At 27.7% G+C, this 21,407-nt stretch overlaps 1 protein-coding gene across 2 annotated transcripts in view; it reads right to left on the reverse strand.

The window, feature by feature from the left end:
• Positions 1-21,407, reverse strand: part of RyR (Ryanodine receptor) — a 63,763-nt gene that overhangs the window by 38,964 nt on the left and 3,392 nt on the right. For both annotated transcript variants that reach the window (XM_089217633.1, XM_015512044.2), the window contains exons 3-45: positions 18,356-18,460; positions 18,187-18,285; positions 18,036-18,116; positions 17,776-17,964; positions 17,509-17,708; positions 12,829-13,011; positions 12,542-12,713; positions 11,880-12,049; positions 11,678-11,802; positions 11,386-11,586; positions 11,136-11,305; positions 10,877-11,067; positions 10,661-10,801; positions 10,347-10,444; positions 10,079-10,274; positions 9,450-9,660; positions 9,178-9,386; positions 8,873-9,113; positions 8,419-8,492; positions 8,270-8,349; positions 8,085-8,175; positions 7,899-8,019; positions 7,533-7,831; positions 7,242-7,463; positions 6,776-6,909; positions 6,552-6,707; positions 6,362-6,479; positions 6,126-6,276; positions 5,756-6,057; positions 5,525-5,699; positions 5,316-5,462; positions 5,011-5,222; positions 4,740-4,937; positions 4,533-4,670; positions 4,306-4,458; positions 4,127-4,242; positions 3,905-4,068; positions 3,740-3,838; positions 2,584-2,733; positions 2,290-2,413; positions 1,492-1,582; positions 1,040-1,222; positions 32-209 (exon numbers count right to left, since the gene is read on the reverse strand). In XM_089217633.1, the coding sequence (XP_089073759.1) occupies positions 32-209; positions 1,040-1,222; positions 1,492-1,582; positions 2,290-2,413; positions 2,584-2,733; positions 3,740-3,838; positions 3,905-4,068; positions 4,127-4,242; positions 4,306-4,458; positions 4,533-4,670; positions 4,740-4,937; positions 5,011-5,222; positions 5,316-5,462; positions 5,525-5,699; positions 5,756-6,057; positions 6,126-6,276; positions 6,362-6,479; positions 6,552-6,707; positions 6,776-6,909; positions 7,242-7,463; positions 7,533-7,831; positions 7,899-8,019; positions 8,085-8,175; positions 8,270-8,349; positions 8,419-8,492; positions 8,873-9,113; positions 9,178-9,386; positions 9,450-9,660; positions 10,079-10,274; positions 10,347-10,444; positions 10,661-10,801; positions 10,877-11,067; positions 11,136-11,305; positions 11,386-11,586; positions 11,678-11,802; positions 11,880-12,049; positions 12,542-12,713; positions 12,829-13,011; positions 17,509-17,708; positions 17,776-17,964; positions 18,036-18,116; positions 18,187-18,285; positions 18,356-18,460 (6,858 nt within the window). The remainder of the gene's footprint in view (positions 1-31; positions 210-1,039; positions 1,223-1,491; positions 1,583-2,289; positions 2,414-2,583; positions 2,734-3,739; positions 3,839-3,904; positions 4,069-4,126; positions 4,243-4,305; positions 4,459-4,532; positions 4,671-4,739; positions 4,938-5,010; positions 5,223-5,315; positions 5,463-5,524; positions 5,700-5,755; positions 6,058-6,125; positions 6,277-6,361; positions 6,480-6,551; positions 6,708-6,775; positions 6,910-7,241; positions 7,464-7,532; positions 7,832-7,898; positions 8,020-8,084; positions 8,176-8,269; positions 8,350-8,418; positions 8,493-8,872; positions 9,114-9,177; positions 9,387-9,449; positions 9,661-10,078; positions 10,275-10,346; positions 10,445-10,660; positions 10,802-10,876; positions 11,068-11,135; positions 11,306-11,385; positions 11,587-11,677; positions 11,803-11,879; positions 12,050-12,541; positions 12,714-12,828; positions 13,012-17,508; positions 17,709-17,775; positions 17,965-18,035; positions 18,117-18,186; positions 18,286-18,355; positions 18,461-21,407) is intronic.

A 21,407-nucleotide genomic window follows, 5' to 3' on the forward strand; every position in this document is an offset into this window, starting at 1 on the left:
AATAGTCATAATTATACGTGTATAAAATGACCTTTTCTTTTGGAACGATTTCTCCATCTTGTCCCGTTACAGGAGTTCCGCCTGGTTGTGATTGGGCTTGAGCTCTCCTTCCTAGTGTATTCATCATAACTGCCATAACATTTTCATGCATCCGAAGAACTCTTATCAAATCAGGATGTTGGAAAAATGTGTGGTTATTAACCAGTTTCCTATAAAATATGTACATCAATAATTGTTATATTTAAAATACTATTATAATGATGTCTGTTTTACTGTCATTATTAGTTTTTATTATAATTTTAAGTAACGCTGTATAGCAATTTTCGTTAAAGAATTTAAGTGACTATACAAAGTACCTAATACCTATAACATAAATAATCTTTTAGTTTCAATGAGATTAAATTATCTTTACGAATCAATTATTAATAATCATAAAGTGTCATTGAATAGAAATAGTTTAGTTCTTATTTTGATATAATTCATAGGTACTACTTTATTTGAAAAAAGTAAAGACGATCACAATATTCTATACCTAAAGTTTCAAGAAATAGTTTTAAAAGAATATCGTACTTGAATGTTTATCTCCGTCTTACGAACGTATATAACCTATCAAAAACTTACATCCAGGAGTCCCAACATTGTTTTGATAACTTAAATATTAAAGTAAATATATCTATAATTATCAAATTTAAAGGTAAGAACAATTTCTGTTTTCTTTCGTTGGTACTTTACGATATTTAAATTTGTAAATACATTACAATGAGTGTGAAAAATAATTTAATTTTTAATTTTTTTTTAAATGTTCTCATCACTTTATAAAAAATTTAAATATTGTAAAAAAAAACTAATGACAAAACTCGGGTAAAGTTCTTACCTTTAGGTATATTAAATCTCACAACATAAAACTGAAACTGTTAAACGCAAATTTACTTTTCCGTGTATAATACAGAGATATATGTGTGAAGTCCAATTAATCGTTACTCGGATTATTAAATGTATAGTATAAAAAATATTAATTTTATAAAATATTAACTCATACCATAATCTTTCTCGCATCAATTCTTCTTCTTCTTGTGACATTTGAACAGGCAACAAAGAACGGATTTGACTAAGTCCAACCCACATTTGTGCGACATCTTCTTTTGTTTTAAAGTTAATTACGTATGTTTTCTCTAACGCGCGAATCAATTCTCCAACACTATCATATTGTCTAACTAATAAACTAAAAAATAAAATAAATTTGTAAATTTTCGCAGTTTAGTTTATCATATAAGTTATGCAGTGGAGCCGAGCCCTATGTTGGTCAGGCTAAAGCCCACCATATTTTTAATATTTAGGACAGGGCTACTTCATATTGACCTATTTCTTCTCCCGGGTACGCCATTTTTACAAATATTTTAATATTGGGACTCTTTAAATATTTTTCACCCTACTAGATTTTAGGAATTCGGCGCCACTGATGTAAAATCAACGTGTTATAATGAATAGTACCTGAACATTTCTCTAACTAATTTTGGCGTTTCAATTTGAGTTTCTTCAGCCCATGATACAATAGTGGATATCAAAACTTTTCTAAATATTTCTAAAAAATGTATTGTGTTGTATTAATAATGATGACGATTTCCATGATATCAATAAATTAATAAAATTAAAGTGACATAATATATACCATTCCTTAACATTTATTTTAATATAAAGTAATGTTTAGAAATACTAGTTGTGAATTTAAATTAAATATTAGTGTTATTAAATATATATATATTGACTATATAGTCAATTTCATCAAAAATAACTATACTTCGCTCATTTGGTCTGACAAAAAAATTATTAATTTAATAAATAATTTGAAATACATTGAATAGAATCAAAAGTATTTCAATTTTAAAACCAGTGTTAAGGATAAAAGTTGTTATGGTACTTAATTTTCAATATTTAATTAATTATTTTTATAATTTTCTGGGTATTTTAGATACAACATAGATATTTTTGAAATGGATTTTCCAATAAAAATTTTAAACACTAATTAAATAATGTGTATTTAGATGAATAAAAATTAACAAAATCTTTTTTTATATTAAAAATCTTAAAATTTAATCGTAATATTATATTAACTTTACTAATAAGGTCCTGAACAAATGAGGGAAATTATAATATGTGTTATGGTATGACAAAAAATCACAACTCGTTTCAAATATTTTAAAGATTTGTTTGGTTATTCTACAAAATTATAAATATATCATTAAAATTTGTATTTTATTATTTATGAAGTATACATTTAATTTGACTAACCTTCCGGTATTTTTTTTTCGTGTTCATTAAGACCATCTTCATTCACCTCATCTTTCACAGCGTTTATAAAATTGTAGAACTGTTTTATTTTACCTTCTTTGTTTAAGTTATTCAAATCTGATTTCTACAATAACAAAATTATAATTTTTGTAAATATTTTCTATACCTACATGCATTTATATTAATTATGAACTCAAAATAATAACTAATAATAATATAAAAAAACATTAAAATTTGTATATCCTATAATTATATCTTAAAAATAGATTTGTTTTATATCATTAGTAAAATTACGTCATCTTCTGATTCTTGAAGAGCTACTAAAGATATTTGCTTCATGAGTTTCTCATTAAACTCATTCATTCTTTCACGAAGTTCATCACCAATCAAACAATTTTCTTTATCATCGCTATCCAATTTTTTAAAACTTAATATTGCATTCATCTGAAACAAAAAAAAATTATCTTAATGTTATGTGCGTTGAATGATATAAATTTCATGAAATTAATGTAAATATAAGCTATGCAATTTTTTTCATATGGTTTATTAGATAAATAGGGCGTCACCATTTTCAGCCAAAATGTACCAAAACTTCCCTTTTCAGCCATTGTCACTTTTCGGGCACTGTCATCTTTCGTCCAGTATACTTACAGTTTTATACATTATTAGCTTAGTCGCATAAATTAACTATTTTAATTTATTAATTTATTAATTTTTATTTTAATTGAAAAATTTTAATTTTTTTTATAGTTTGCGCTCTTCAATGTAAATTTAATTTCGTTCATATTTAGTTTTTTTTTTAAATAAAGAGAAACCTGTATTATTCCTTGTTAGTTGCTTGCTATAATATAATATAAAACACGAACCTAGCAAATTATAGTATAGCATCAGAATGTTTTGTCAATGTTTTTATGACGGACTGTCCTGCTGACGAAGAATAAAAAAAGTAACTTCTGAGATAACTTGATTTTCGACGAACTCATATATTTTTATCTAAATTATTATTATATAGGTATTATAAGATTATATTAATTTTTTTTCGACTAATGTAATATGTTATGTTGTAACAATTTATTACCAATTGTTTTATTTTATTATTTTTTCACACAGTTATAGGTAATAATGTTAATAAAAATACTACTGGTCGAAAAGGGTCAGTGACCGAAGAGAACAGTAATTTTTGACTGAAAAGTGGAGGGTATGTTTTGGCCGAAAAGGGAGCCGCCCGATAAATACAAAACTTGTAAGTAATATGAAAAATGAGCTTAGACTGTTCTTAAATAATGATATACAATTTTTAAAGTTTTTTTGTCAAAAATTAACTTGCTAAAAATATAGTTCATACAAGAAAACGGCATAGTTTGGAAAGTTCTAAAACTGAGATCTATTATAAATATAACATTATGTGAAAAAAAATTAATGTTAAGCTGTGAATTTAGTTATAATTTACTTGTTCTCGCGGTGGACATCGGAACTCTCTTGTTTTTTTTGCAGCAACTGCAGATGGCAAATCTGATTGTTTTATTTCATTATATCTTCTTAATTGATCCTTAGTAAACATTCAACAATTATTCCAAAACCAAATTTTTAAATACTAAATAAACCATTTTCTCACTATTTGTATATCATTAACAAATTGATAGCTAAATGAGATTATCGATTCAACCCTATGTCTTAATTGAATATCACATAAATGATGTAATAAATAACACATTTGAAGTTTGGCACCCTCAGCCATTTTCATGTGTAATAATCCTTTTCTATGTTCATCGAGACCATCTAAAACAATCATAACAACAAAATATTAAAATATTAAATTATAGTTTGCAAGGCTCACCTTTTTGAAATTCAGGATCCCACGTTTCAGGGTTAATCATTATCAATAATTTTTCTACATCCTCGTCACGTAACATACCGACAAGTAAGAGACGATCCACTAATTTTAATAATGGTCTAATAACATAAATAATTATCATTTAGGAAATTAAAATTATCAAAACATTCTTTTGAACTTACAAAAACAAATTTTCGTTAGATCCACCAATGGGATCTCTATTATGAACCTGATTAACTAACACGGCTTCTTCTAGGGCAGCCATTACATATTCTCTGACTACTTGTAATGGGAAATAAGGGCTGTATAAGTTTCGAACGTTGTCAATAACGTCTCTAAAAGTAAATTAAATAATTTAAAATATAACTATTAGAATAAAAAACTGTAATTATGGTTGATTTTCACATACGAAATTTCAGTCATTTTCATTTGCGGTCGAACAGATTCTGTTTGTAACGACCGTAAACTATGGCCCATTTGTGGATCATCGTATAAAGTAGTTAATTCATGTCCTAGAGGTATAATGTATTCATTTTTACAAACCTCCCTAAAAAAAAAATATGTTTATAATTTACTATCAATAATTTTTCTACATTAGTCATATAAAAATCATTACATCGTTGTGGCGTGGGACTCTAAATGTAAAGCTATTAAGAGATCATAAAATCCTTGACGCAATGGGCCAGACATATATTCTGAACATATAGCATACAACAATTGTTTTTGATTTACATGAGTACATAATATGTGAGCAGCTCGGTAGTTGGCTTGGTAGCACACAGCAGCGTACAGAGTCAATGTATGAGCATGGAAACTATACAATTTATTTAAATTTAAAATTACAAAATAATACAATGTATTTATAATAGAAGTTATTGATAGCTTACGATAATAATTTCTCCATTTCAATCAACTCTAAAATATCAATACATCGATCTTCTTCAGGAATGTGTAGTGCAATCATCGACACTGGATCTTCACAGAGTATACTCCATCCTCTAATGTCAGATAATTTCAGTGTATGAATGTGTAAAGAATCATTTGGAACTCTAGCCCACTGATGTGGTCTTAAACATTGGACTTTTAATCTTGGTGGAAACTAAAATAAACATATTTTATTTAGTTACATAGATTAAAAATATAATAATATAAATATGATATATCATAGTACCTATTTAAAAACTCAAAATACCTGCGGAAGAACATGGCGTTCTGAATTTTGTAAAACAGCTGCAGATAATGGAAGTGTGGTTGAAGTTCTACCCAATTCAATTTGTAAAATCTCTTTGCTGCTAGCTTCCACAAATATTGCGGGGAATAGCTTAATATCTGGTTCCATCTAAGATGTTATGTATATTTTAACAATACAATTTACTTGTTATTATTTAGAATTAATTTTACTTTAAATTTAAAACTAGTTTCTTTTCCTTCGCATGTAAATGACATCAGGCCAGTAGCTATATCAATAAAACAACCAATGGCCATTCCTTGAGAGGCTCCCTTCCCCGATGAATCGTTTGTTACTTCATTGTACAATTCATCGGATCGAACCATGTAACAGCTTTGCCGATCAATACTATATGAAACACTTAATATACTTATCTGAATATGATGATTTAAAATAAAAATTACCTTTCTAAAATTCTGTTATGTTCATCGACGATTGTTACAGTACTTTTTCGAACATGGTTTTGGCTGAAATCTTTAGTATGAAGATGATATTGAGTAGTAACCCATCCAACGTAAACATGTGTAGGATCTTGGCCAGGAAATATTCTTACGCCATAGTAATACTCATTTATTAATTTTAAACATTCTAAATCAAATATTTCATTTCCCACAAATTCAATCCCTGCTGATGTAGGTGTGAATGACATCGCTTTTGGACCTCCTGGTCTATCAGGAATAGCTGGCGGAACCAATTTTAAATCCATCTTTAAAATTATAAATTTTTATTTATTTATTTTGTAAACACGTTTAAATCAATAAATTCGACTCATACTTGTGAAACTCTTATTTGGGGGGTTACTCTTTCATTTAATGTATTAGGTCTGTGGGCAGCATTGCGTGATCTATCCACATTTCTAGCTGGATCTGGTGTTTTTGCTCTTTTCGGATTATCCGAAGCTCCCTCTTTTTTTCTCGAGAAAAATCTATAAATATTTACATTATTTTAATTATGAAATGGTGTAATTACTCTAATTAATCAACAGCAATCAACTAAAATTAAATTTTTACCGAAATGGAGAACGTCCTCTTTTTTTCTTATCGTCTTTGTTTATATCCTGACCATCACCATTTTGACGATTATAAATATTGAAATTCAGTTCACTAGATGAACGGTTCAACTTCCCTTCTATATTAATCAATACATTTTAAATACATAATGAGTAAACACATCTTATGTTGTATACTAAGAATATAATACCATTTTCGATTGTTAGATCATCATGCCTAGATAATGAACCTTTTCGTGGTGGTCTGGGTGGTGGTGGTTGATTTTTCCCTCTTGGTGGTAAAGGAGTAGTATTTGATATAATTTCGTCATTCTCTACAGGATCATCTGAATAACCGCGATGAAGGCCTTCATATTATAACATAATAACAAAATATATTAAAAAACCATTTTAAGTTACTATTTTTATTGAGAACCTTTTATATCACTCATTGAAAATCCTGATTTCATTATTTGTTCAATATGAGCAGGAGTAGCATGCTCAGATTGTGACAATAATCTGTGTTGCCTAATTCTTATTTCTTGCCATCTCCTTTGTTTTTCTTGATCGCTAAATAAAATTATATATTGCACATAAATAATTTTTCAAGACAAACATAATAGTTATTTTAATCGTCCAGAGCCCAAAATTTAATATACATAAAATATGAATCATACTTAGAAAAGTTTATTTCAGTAATTAATAACAATTAATAACATGATGTAATTTATAAGATATTTATTTTGTGATTTATTATGTGTGAAATTTCATAAAATAAAAACAATAATTTTAATAGATCTTTTTGGGTTTCAAAAAAAAATATTGAATATTTACAAAACAATAAACATTTGTTTGTAAATTATTTTACGTTATAAATAATAATATCATTAAAATATACTAACTCGATAAAAGTTGGTAAACATATGACAGGTAGGGATAGCCTTAAAAATTCCCAATTGGCTTTTTCCATGGTTTCAAATGTATTGTGACTTATCTTTAGACACGGCGGTGTATCTGAACCAGCTGGTATTCTTGTAACATCAATAACAGACGAAAAATCATCAGTATTTTCAAAAATTGGTTGATCCTTAGTATACCAATATGTTACAGGCCTCTTCATGTTTCTATAATAAGTATTAAAAACATACATTTTTACTATTGCAATAATCATAGGTATTTTGTTTGGTACATACACACAAAATGGTTCATATCCTTCTTGAAGTCCACAAGTCGTGAAGTATTTCAAAGAGTTAACGTCTTGACCAAAAGTTAATTTTGCTTTTTGTCCTAGTCCCAGTGTAAACGCAGGTACGAATCCTTCGCCTTGAACTTCAGAAAATGTAGTTTCTCCTCCCAACGTATCCATTAATAATTCTCCATTCATCGAAAAGCTTATTGTGTGATCCATTAAGTCTAAAAATACTCCCACAACATCTCCAACTTGCCACTGTCTACCAAATGATTCAGCTGTCCCCATGTAAATTTTTTCCTCCTTTAAAATAACATTAATTTAAAAAATATTTTTCGTTCAAAATATACTCTTTTTTTCAAATACATACGTTATAACCATCGAATGCCCAAGAATTTTCGTCACTGCCAATTTGATAACCCGGAGAACATGTAAACCTGGCCCATCCAACCCGCATAGGTCCACTTGTCAATATCTCAAATTCAAAGTACCTTTGTTAAATATAACGGTCAACTATATAAATATTTACAATTTTTTATAACAATTTTTCACTAACCATTTTCCACTTGAAACGGCGTATGTTTTTTCAGCACGATATGTTCTGAACGTCAAATATCTATTAGTGCTGTCATCTGTTAGGAGTGTCGCTGTACGCAATAAATAAGAAAGCAATATTCATAAATATTATTAAATTTAAGGATACGATTACATATACCTAGGTATTATAAAAAATTAAATTACCTTCATTTGTTTCTCCTGTCGGAGGATCTAAATTGTAACCATATACTAATAATGTGCGGACTGTTTCGCTTGCCGTATCTCTGTAAAATAAATAAAAATGTTCAATACAACGTTATCGTTTCTTATAAATTAATAACATTTTAGTTTACCTATTAGCTTTTTTAATAGCATCGTCTACTTTGCTGTATGGTACTAAATGAGGACTGCGCAACATTTGTAATTCCTAAAAATTTACATTGAAAAGTATTAACCAAATAATAACACAGATGAGTGTAATGCAAATAAAACAAAGTATACAATGAACTTATAAGATAAACTGTGATAAAAAAAAAAAAAAAACAATTCCTAGGTAGAGGTAAATTTAGATATTGAAATTTATTTAAAGAGTTGTAGAACATAAGATATTCAAATCTGTACCTAATTAATCTTAAATATTTCCTTATTTTAAATATGTATAAGATTTGTTAAGCTACTAAATAATTAAGTGTAGAACCATTTATTATACCTATTGCTTGTAAATTTTAACAAAAATAACGCTGGTAATAATTGTAATAATTTATTTTGAGACGGAAAGTCTTAAATAATTTAAAAAAAAAACATTACTTCATTTAATCCATATGTCCATCCTTGCTGAATTCTTTCTTTTGCCCATAAATTATGTGTATTCTCAGCTAGCTGATCAATTAATTCTTCCATTTTTCCTGACAGGATTATGGCAGATAAATCTAGTGGTGCTGGTTTATATCCATTGGATTGCATAAATGGTTCGTTGGGCAGCCGAACCGTTTTAATGCGAGACGGTGGATTATCAATAGATATGTGATATCCAAGTGCAATAATTGTTCTGTGGAGTTTTTAAAATTCAATATACAAATTAAAATAAACCTATACCTATATTTTGTATTTACTTGAGAGTTTGCACAGCTAATTGAGAATCATAACGCTTCTCGGCTGGAGGCAACTTGTCAAACTGTATTAAACATGGATGAAATTTCTTAACATCATTTCGTTTATCACCATATTGCCAACCAGCTTCAATTTTATTCATTGCCCACATTTCGTGAATATTCTCTGCTAATTTGTCTTTAATATTTTCTATGTAACTTGGCAAGGTAACCTAAAATTTATCGTAAAATCATAATTTCCTTTTACCATTTGTTTAATGTTTTAAAATTAGTACCATCGAAGTATCAACTGGATTTGGAACAAATGCTGTATCGTCTTCAACATACCATGGACCCGTAAGCATGCATTTATTTAGGTTTCCAAAATAGAAGCACGGATCAATTGTCAAAATTTGTTGAGGCAATAAACTTTCAAATAGGGGAGAAAATTCATCTGGTGGAGTGAACTTCAATCGACCGTGATCTCCACCCAATAAAAAACGACAACTATATTAATCCAATAAACAATTTAAAATAAGTATTTATTTTAATACATTATAAATGATAACAAATTATAACGAGTATACAATCTTTAGTTAAACATTTATATACCTAATTTATTCAATTGACAATTTATCTAAAAAATTTTAAATAATTAAACTTATATTTCATAATCTGAAAGTTTTACCCTAGGCGTTTAGGAATAAATATGTCTATCAGTATTATCCATCTCAACGTCACTAGCCACTTTAACCGAATAACATTTTACCGTAGATTTAACTTTTAGAAGGCCAGAGGAATATACCTATTACGATGTTTCGTTTTTATACACCGCGTCTATACCACGAGAAGAATATTCAAACATTTTTAATTATAAATATGGTTTTTATAAAAATAACACAATATAAAGAATATCTTATGTTACCTGACTTTTGACGAACAACTAATTACTGGGAAAAACATTCCATCTAAATTGAAGTCTCTAAAGGCACCTTGGACCAATTGACCGTTTAATGTAAAAGTTATGATTGGGATAGTTAAATCTAATGCACAGCCAATTACATCACTTTTTTTAATGTTAGAAGTTTGTGTACCAGGCATCACTTCTGACTTACGTCCTCCTATATATTTATGTATATACATTAAATATTTTTAACAAATTATTATGAAAAAATATTAAATTTAGTATTTACCTGTCCATAAATATGATCCATCAAATCCAAAAGAGTATAAATCATCCCCCACTCCATTTCCACCCCATTTTTCTCCACCACCAGGATATGGAACATAACTAAAAATAATTTTACACTTTTTGTATAACTCAAAAATACTAAAAATGTATTTTATAATTTTATAGCAGTCAATCCTACATAATAAGATTAATTTAGCATAATGTCAATTACACAAAACAAGAAAATTGAAATTATTTTTTAATAACAATTTTTTTGTAAAAATGCTAAAATAGTTTTTAAAAAAATTTTATAAGTTGATTTATCTTTTTAATTACCCAGCAGTATTTGCCCATCCAATACGAATATGAGGATTTAAATGAGTAGTTTGTTCTATATGATCTATTGCCACTTCATAATACCATTTTCTATAAACAGCAGATCCACTTACATGACCAACAAAAATATTGGGACGTACGCTGAAATATTAATATTTTATTTTATTAAAATGTCTTTAAATTATTTTAAATTTATATATTTGGATATTATTATACCTCGCTACGTGGTCAACAAGTAAGGTTTGAAGAAGTAAATTTTTTCCTGGTAATAAGAAATCACATATATTATTTTGCGAACTTCTTACGGCTACACCGTTGCCAACGCACAAGGAACATAAAACATCCAACACTTTCGGATCACGACCATGTTTTTCCAAAAGAGATATTATTACTTTAATATGTTCATCCTAAAATGTTTCTTAGTTTAATAAATGTTTAATTACCAAATGTATATAGATTAATGTTTATTACACACTTTCATCATATTTAAAGCTTCTGGAGAATCGATGAGAACACAGTGAAGTACATCTAACATACCAGTTCCCTCACTGGATGCTTGAGATCCTAATCGGCTGAATAACCAATTTAATCGATTAGTGTTAGCGAATTGAGCACAATTCGTATGATTTCCTTTAATAATTGCAGCTAAAAATTAGAATAAAAACTAATATATATTTACCATTATAACGATTAAGTATAAAACGATGGCTATTTATAAGACTAACCTAACAACTGGTATAAATAACCAGAAATCACATCCCAACTTTGTCCAGACTCATCGCCGGCTAAACTGACCATGAATCCTTGAGATGTAATAATATTAACTTTATCAATAGCTTCTAAAATTAAATTTAATATGCCTTCTTCTTGAAATAAATCTTGTCTGTTTCTTAATGCTCTAAATCGATTTTGTTTTTCTTCGTGCTCTATAGAAGATAAAAATAAATTATCAATGAATATTATTAAGTATTTCAGACTTCAGTATATAATAAAATTATTATTTTCAACTGTATTTACCCATATCTTCTTCAGGTTGAGCAAAATAATTTATTAAATCTTCTAGACACATGACCATTTCATTTAGGTTTACGAATGAACAAAATAATGATGAACGCCTGTTACTTTGTAAATTCTCTAATCCACTATAAATTCATTATAAAATATTATTAATTATTCGATTAAAATAAAATAAAAGTCAAAACTTATGATATCTACTAACGAAATAAACTGAGTGAATAATGACGAGCATTTTCGTATTACTCTAGCAGTTCTAGACTCTTCTTCTTGACTCCTACTGAAATCTAATCCATCGTCCATTTTACCTTCTTCGTGTAATACTGCTTGTTTTTCTTCTACTTTACCAACACCTTTTTTTTTTGTTTCATAAGACTAAACCAACAATTTCAAATAATATCAGTTATATATAAGTAATCTTTTAAATTGTTTGAGAAAACTAAATTATATTTTATACATTCAGTTATTATTTTTATTTTTGTAAATAAATATATAATTTCAAGATGAATAATGAAAATGGTTATATCAAACGTAAGCATATTATAGTAATATATTACTAATGCTAATTTAATCGAATATTATATCATTAGAATATTTTATCAAAATTTATTTAAGTTATCGTTAACTTCATACCTATACACATTACACATAAATATTCATCATCGCCACTAATTGATATATTCTACATATTAAACATTAACAATTGTCAAATGGTATTAACGTTTTATCACTATAATTGACTAACTAGATACACTAGTACATTAGGTAATTAACATTTTTTTTTTTTTTTTTGAATAAGCGTTAAAAAGTATAGGGAAAATTTGTTTACATTTATAAGATCTCAAAAATGTTTAATTTATAATATACCTTATATGTTAACCATAAACCTGTATCAGAATGCTGCACTAACACTGTACTGTCGCCATACTTAATAATAGGCGCACCAATTACTTCAAGATCTTTGTCTTCTAAAATTATTTTTTGATCGTCTTTTTCTTGACGTAAGAAAAATGTAGACGATGCAGTGGTAGCTTCTTCTCTGAAATGCAATCGGGTATTTACAAATAATCACTAAAAACACTAATGCTTAAATATTTAGTTAAAATAAATATATGTTAATAATTATCATAGTATAGTAAACATATTCTTTATACCTGCAAACTAAATGCAATTCATTGTTTTCATTGACACCCAAATATCGCCCGGTAGTCAGATGTCTTATTCGCATTGGGTGGTACCAATTAATAAAACCACCGGCCCATTTAGTTCTAGCCAATTCCAAACGCCATAATGACCTTGCTTGACTCATAACACTTCCACCTTCATAAATTACTATACTAAATTGAGATAAATACAAGCAATATTATATCCATGATAGATTTTAAATATTTTTATAAAAAAAAATTATTAATCTAGGTGTTATATAATATTATTATTTATTAGATTATTCGTCATAAGTACATTGATAAAAATTTGGCCATAAACTTAACATGTATTTCAAAAGCTTATTTAGACTATGGTTGAGATAGTTCACAAGGTACCTATTTGAAAAAAAATATGGAATATTAAAAAAATCAATAGATATTGGAATAGGCCTTAATATGTCCTAAACACAAAAATATGAAAAAGAAAATGAAACATTGTAACAACTATAGAGGTATAGCATTGGTGAAAGTAACATATACAATAATATCACATTACATTCTAGATAGAGTCGAATCTTTTGTGAAAAAATTTCAGAGGACTAAAATATTTAAGATGAAATAAATTTGCAATATACCAAATATTTATTATAAGAGAATTATTTCAGAAAACTTGGGAATCCGATAAAAAACTACATTCACTCTTTGTAGATTTTAAAAAGGCATAAGACTGTATCAATAGGAATAGTATTTACATAATATTAAATCATTTCCACCTCACACAAAAACTTATATGACTAATTAAATCCAGTTTGAAAAAGACTATGGTAAAAGTCAAGGTTGAGAACGTGCTATCAAGAAAGTTCAGGAGAATACAGGCCTAATATAAGGTGATGATGCACTATCTTCAATTATAATCTGGCTTTAGAAAAAATTTAAGATTTATGAATAAAACACCACATGATTAAACGAAATCATTATCATATGCTGATACTTCTAAGGAACAACATAAATGTAGTGAAAAGTTTATGCATAGACTTATAGAAGCTGTGAAAAAATGGGATTGCAGGACAAACAGAATATATGGAAACTATAAGACGGTGGAATAAAATACAAACAGAATGTTTTTAAAGATTAGGTCCTACAGTTTTAAGAAAGTATCAGAATTAAAATATCTGGGTACAATGATTATTCAATCAAAATATATTGAATATGAGATAGGTACTAAAAAGTATTAAATTGAGCAACAAGTTCTATTATGCCACCAGTAATTAATTTAAGTCAAGAACGATCTCTAAGAAGCTAAAAGTCCAACTATACCTTACGCTAATAAGAGCTATGGTATTTTATGGAATACAATGTTGAACTAGGTATAAGGAAAACTTAACAGTCAATACTGCTAATTTTCAAAAGAAAAATATTAAAAAAGATCTATGGACCCTGACATAACCTACAAACGGAAAAATGGCGTAAAAGACATAATAATAAGCTTTTGTCATACTACTGCTAATACATACCAGATGGCAGATATAATAAATGAGATAAGCCTGTAATGGACAGGTCACGTGTGAAGGAAACTTTATGTTATGATAAAAAGGGTTCTACAAGAGAATCCAAGAAGGAAAAGAACTTTTGGGAAGACCCCAAATGCGATGGGATAATTGTGTCAAGAGATACGTGACAGGCTGAATAGGCATTTTACCAGGGTGAAGATTGGCATATATTAGTGCAAAATCGTGAACGATATGTTATGTTCGGATACGTCTTATAGACCATAAACAAAAAAATCAGACTATAGCATCAATATTCATATTAATACGTTATTCGTTTAATACTAAATATTATGTCTAAATTTTATTATAATACTTGGCGGAATGATATGCTATTAAAAATGTAGTTTAGACAGTTTAGTACATAAATCGTATATGTCATATAACAGATACTTATTATATACACCAAGTAAACATTAAAAATGTTGTGTAATATCACAGTGGATAAGCTGGGACGTACTATTTGCAAGAGCACTATAGATAACATTTAAATTAATTTACGTAATTTTCTGATTAACATAGTAATTTCTTAAATATTTCTTGAGTAAAAAGTTGAATTAAATCTCCAACACTACACTTCTATAAAAAAAAAAATATGTCCATTATATCCGATTATATTTTGTTGAAATGGTGGGTCACTGGGTAAAATTTGAATTTCATAATATAAAATCATTGTATATAAAAACAAATCTAAGCAGAGACAGTCTGTAAAATTATATTACTAAGTATACTAAGTATATTATTATTAAAATAGGTAATATATTAACCCTGTTATAGTAAAAACTTTTAAGGAACATTATTGTATTAAAATTTCAAGCTTTTTGGCCCAGTGAAAAATAGATATTTAAAGAGAAAAAAAAACTAAGAAAAAAAATTTTAAATGTCTATTTTTAGTATTATGTAGTATTGCAGTGCGCACGGGGGGGGGGGGCAGGTTGGCCATGGCCCACCCTGTGAGCCGTACTGTATTTGTTGTATATATTGTGACCTGATAATTTTTTGTCATGAAACTTAAACAATACAATTACAAATTACAAATTACAATTTTCAATAATAATAATTAATTAAATGGATTTAAAATTGAAAAATTTAATTGATTAAATATTTTAAAGTATCTCTTGAAGTATCGATATCATAATTGAATTGGCCCACCCTGCCAAAAAGGTCTGCACACGCCTATGGATTGCGGCAATTTATTTTATCATATATTTTACTATATTTTAAATATATAGAATAAATCAAATGAGTAAAATATAGAATTATACTACAAATTTGGATTTTTTCAGGCAGAAGAAAATATTAAAGAAATTTACCAGCATAAAGATCAGTTTAAGTGGTGCCTTTAAGCTTATAAATACTATTTAGGTATACAATTAAAAATACGAGTCTAACAAAGTCGGAAATAGAATTTAGTGAAGTCATTAAATTTAAGCATAATCTATAGCTATATCGAAACAAAGAGTACCAAAAAAAAAAAAAGAATTAAAAAAATACCTTAATAGTGGGTCCATAAATAAATTTTCGTTGAAAGTGAATAGAAGTATTAATTTGTATGCCATATTCTAATTCAAACGGAAAAATAATTTATTTTTATATTTAAAATATTTACAGTTATTTACGGCCATAATATTTATTAGACAAAACATAATTAATTATATCAATAGTTTTAAAAATTAGTTTGCTAGGAATACAAATTGATCAAGTATATAGTAAAATCAAAAAATTCAACAATTATAAGCTGTGTAAAGACGTGTGTGTAAATTTTATATCCTATAAATCGTCAGGTATTGTTAAGAGGACGCCACACCCGCATGTGCTGTCTCCGTCTTACAAACGTATAACTTAGCAAAATCTGTTTAGCGCGGGACAACTGTTCTCCCTCAATATTTATAATAGAATTTTCAAAATTTCACAACGCATAGGTAAGAACTTTATATGTGTCATAGCGTCGTTATTTTTTTGATAACATAAATATAATTAAAGTTATAAGCTTAAGAAAATACATTTATTTTATATTTTTTCATTAAATTACTTAAAATTACTGGTTTGTGCTATCAAAAAAATAACGACGCTATACCACAGATAAAGTTCTTACCTATGCGTTGTGAAATTTTGAAAATTATATTATAAATATTGAGAGAGAAAAGTTGTCCCGCGCTAAACAGATTTTGCTATATTACGCACTTGTAAGACGGAGATAACACATGCGGGTGTAGCGTCTTCTTAAATATTTTTATAATAGGAGTATGAGATACGAATAATAGTATGTTTCTATGATCCTACAGGTGCGTGGCTACCCAGGTTTTAGTGACGAATCCTTGCCCTATTTACATATGTTCCTTAACCAGCCGTAACTCCTTCCCACAAAATGCTAATGGCTAAAGAAGTCAATGATTAAGATCAATAAAAAAAAATATTAACCAAATTGTTTGTTTATTTTATGTGCATCCAATAATTATGTAATTTATTTAGATATAATTATGTTTAAAATAGATAGGTGATTAAAAAAAATGTGTTATCTGATTAATTTTGAATTATATTCATTGTTTAATGATAATGTTTTTTTTTTTTTTTTAAATAAACGCCATGACAAGCTATATAAGATATTTTTATGGATAATATAATTGTATAATCTATAGCGGTTCGGGTCGTATTGCTCAGTTATAGGAGTTATTTGCGAGCATACCTAACAAACGAATAGTTTTAGAGCTTGTAAAAATGTGTGTACTATCTTAGAATCTCTAGATTCCAGAAAATACATCAAATTCCAAGCTAAATAGGGACACTTACTCTGATAACCTTTGTTCACCAATGATAATCAACACAACATTGGGAATAATGCACTCAACATATCTATTGAGCTCACTCGGTTTACATATATGATATTATGATAATATATACTATAGATACAACAATCGAATGATGTATGTGGATTGCCGATAATGTATACCTAATCCATGTAAAATTTCTTTGCAATAAAGAGCACATTTTGAAATAGTTTATACGAGTAAAATATTTGTTTATAATTATTTAAAGATCTATTTATAACTATTGAAAAATTATATTTTTATATTTTAAATTAAATTCATCCGAATTTACAAAATACATTTTAAATAAGTTTTAATAAAGTTTTGATACGCACTTTTGTCCAGAAACATTGCTCCACGATGACGGTATTGTTAAACACTCATCGCCGCCATGAAAGAATCTTAATACGTCACCCCCAAAAACATAACCAACGTATTTCATTCTACTGATACCAGTGCCATATGGTTGTACTGACCAATGTGTTACATGAAATGATGCATTAACTACAGATAACTCATTTTCTTTTGCAGTGTGCTACATTACAGATTAAAAACATCATTTTATTTTATTTCGTTTCACATCACTACATATTTTAACATACCAAATACCGTTCGGTTGCCACAGACACTAAAATTAAATCATCTCCAACTCGAACTTTTTCACCCTCAGATCGTTGTTTTGATGCTGGATGCACAGTCCACCAACAAGCTTCACCTTGTGAATGCTCTTGCAGACCAACGTCAAAAGATAATTTATCATTTGACGAACTTGTTGATAGACAAGCTAAATACTGAAAATATTTAAATAAAGTTTTCAATTTTTTTTATAAATAAGTATATTTTATTAAATTTATAATCAAACCATATCGCTATTTTGATGACGCAATAAAATAGCATTTCCGTATAACAATGTTCGATGTCCGGATCCAGTTCCACCTTTTCCCTAAGAAAAAATAAACAGTTTAAAATACGAATGAAATGTTTATACGAACTCAAAGTAATAATTTTATTACTTCTTGAGAACTTGCAGCTGTCACTAGTTCTTGTAAAGCCCTCACAGATAACGCTTGTTCAATAACAAAAACACACTGTGACAAATCGGGTGGAATATTCTACAAAAAATTGTGAAAAAAATATGATTAGTTTAATTTTTTGTTTAAATATTTGGATATTTATTATTACTTTATCGGCAATATTTTCTAAGTAACAATGCCGATTTCCAAATCCTTCTGCTGCAAGACAAACTCTCTCTCCGGTCGCAGTACATGATAAACATACCATGTCTTCCTATTAGACATAATCATATTTTATTTTAGAGTGAGTAACGACATTTATTGTAAATAATTATCTTTTTTAATTAAACTAAGTAAATCGAATACCTAATCAATAATTATGTTTTAAGTATTTTAGTTAGGTACTATATAACAAGGTTTTTACCTACCTATAAAATATATTTTTTATATCAGGTTAAAAGCATTGAACACGATAGTTAGATATTCTTAAATATTAGTACATTTCCAAAATATTCGATATTATTAAAATACAGTAAAACTTAAATTTGGCTAATTTTTTTCGGGAATCTGAATTTCAGTTATTCGTGCAATTAATATATTATGTAATATCAGTCTGAATTAATTTTAAGAATTTATAAGGAATAAGGATACCTAATTTTGCTTTTAAACTACCTTCTAGCGAAATTAGACCATAAAAACTCTCTAAAAAAGAAATTTTAAACTCAAAGATATTTTGACTAAGGTAGCAAATTTGTATGTAACTTACACAAAATGAAACATTTTTTGAAAAAACTACTACGTTTAAAATTAAAAATAGAATTATAACTTTTTATTCAATAATTAAAATTATACACATGATAAAAATACTTAATTTTTAATTTTTTGATTAAATCATAAAAAATATAGAAATATCTACAGAAATATTAATTAAAATAATAGAGGTATTATATATGAAAAAATTTATTAATGTTTATTCTGGCACAAATTTACAAATGTGAACCAAATCCATAAAAAATTCACCAAATCAAAATATAATAAACATATTATTAGTATTTAATATAGACTCTAATGTAAATTTGACGATATATTTAGGTGTGATATTTATTGAACATTTTAAATGTTAAAAATATACTTGTAACAAAGGCTTACATTGGAGTAACTACTTTAAAATTATAATATAGAAGGTTTTATTCCGAAAATTAGGAACATTAACAATAACTCAGTTATACAGTCAATCATTTTTTAAATGAAAACAATTCAATAAAATCAGTAATTCGTAAAATTTGAAGCTTTTCAACATTATTTTTTTTTTTCTTATTTTTTTTTTTTTTAAAATAGGTATAACTGGGAATTTTTTACCTCACAAAAACGTTCCAACAATTCAATTTTCTACTACAAACCATTTTAAGAGTACACTACACAACCATTTGTTGTCTTCGTCTTACAAGTGCATAACGTAGAAAAATTACGCTCAGCAGATCACGTTTAGCTTCGTTAGTTTAAAAATTAAAGTGGATTGACCAATTATAAAACTTGATCGTAAAAACAGTATCTGTGTTTATGTGTGGGTTGATGTGCATGATACGAGCTACAGTGTAGCACTAGGATATTAGAGGGTCGTAACATAACAGTTCCTTAGTTCCTAAACAGTATATTTTTTTTAAATAAACAAATAAAAACCCTGCTTCGTTTTAAATCAAAAAATATGCATTTAATTATAATAATAATTATAATAATTATAATCAATTAATTGGCTCAAAGTATAAATAGTAAAAGTGGCGGCGGCGGCGCTAGTGCCGAATCTTAGTCTCAGGAGGCTGGGGGTGCAACTATCAATTGCAGGAGGCTCCATAAAAAAAATTTGCTAGACAACACTTATCAAATAATGAAATTATATATTCACCCACTATTCTCATATCTATTATACCTCTTAGATATGATATATGCTTCTATGCTAGTATTATATAAATTAAGCATAATACCATTAATATGATAATTAGTAATTATTATTATAGTAATTATTAATTACTATATTCTCTATATTGTCTTAAAATGCAAGGACACGAAAACGTGAAATGTTTAAAATATATCAAACTTAAATAAACGGTTATTACAAATGGTTTATAATTTTTAAATACATTTATTTCAAAGTTTTTTTTTCTTGATTTTATATTAACAAAATTATTAATTACCTATTTCTAATATCTTCATTTTTTAGTAATTTCTCTTTCTATTTTTAATATTGTAATGTTAAATGTTGCTTAGTCTAGTTTGACCCATTGAGTTTCTCAAATAGATTTTTAGATGCTCCACTTTCAAACTATCTGTTAGACATGTTTTTTTTCAAAAGTAAAAATAAATAGAGTAGGTAGGTAATTTTTTTATAAGTAAATGAAAAATTAATATAAAAGAGTACCTACGCAAAAGAAAAACTAACAAAAGTACATAATAACATAACCGAAAGTCGAAACTAATAACACTGCACTAAGACGTGTCCATCAAATTTAAATCGTAATCCGTTTATATTAAACAATAAATAAATATAACCACGGTTATCTTTGGTTCCTCCAGCGACCAGCAAGATACCGCACTAGCGCGAATGTCATGCGACTGTGTAAGCGTACCGACGAAAAAATGGTACGTTGTATAATATATACTATATGTACCTATACAACGCCATATTTAGGTACGCATGGACGAAATAAACATTTGTCCTGGGCCCATGTAGCCAAGGGGCCTACTGGTGACTTACTCTGATTATGTAATATATAGTACATATGGCCCAATTTTTTATTTTATCCTGGCCATATATTTGGTAAATCAGGTTCTGTGTGTATATAATTAATATGTATAAAATATATATGTAATACAAACGATAACAATGATAAATAGTTTTAATGTATTATCTAAAATTAAAACCAACCAAATGTCCAAAATAAATGGATGTCACTTGTCTGTAACATGAGGCCCTCAATACAACTTTGGTCTTGAGGACCCGGTGCCCTGCACCCCCGTTAAATCCAGCTCTTACAAAACGTGTCAAGAACCATAAACATTTTTATAAAAATGTTCAATAATGATACTTGATGATACATCTTTGCAACCACATTGTCTTTGAGCCATTGGATACAGGACCTGTGTCTGTGTCCAGTGACTAAACATTTATAATCCGTATTATATTGTTTTATTTTAAGTTATATAATTTATCGTTGTTCTAAATT

The sequence above is a fragment of the Diuraphis noxia genome, unplaced genomic scaffold (genome assembly GCF_037042655.1).
Source record: "Diuraphis noxia isolate RWA-SAM2 unplaced genomic scaffold, SU_Dnox_SAM2 contig0001, whole genome shotgun sequence".
In the NCBI taxonomy this organism is placed as follows: Eukaryota; Metazoa; Arthropoda; class Insecta; order Hemiptera; family Aphididae; genus Diuraphis; species Diuraphis noxia.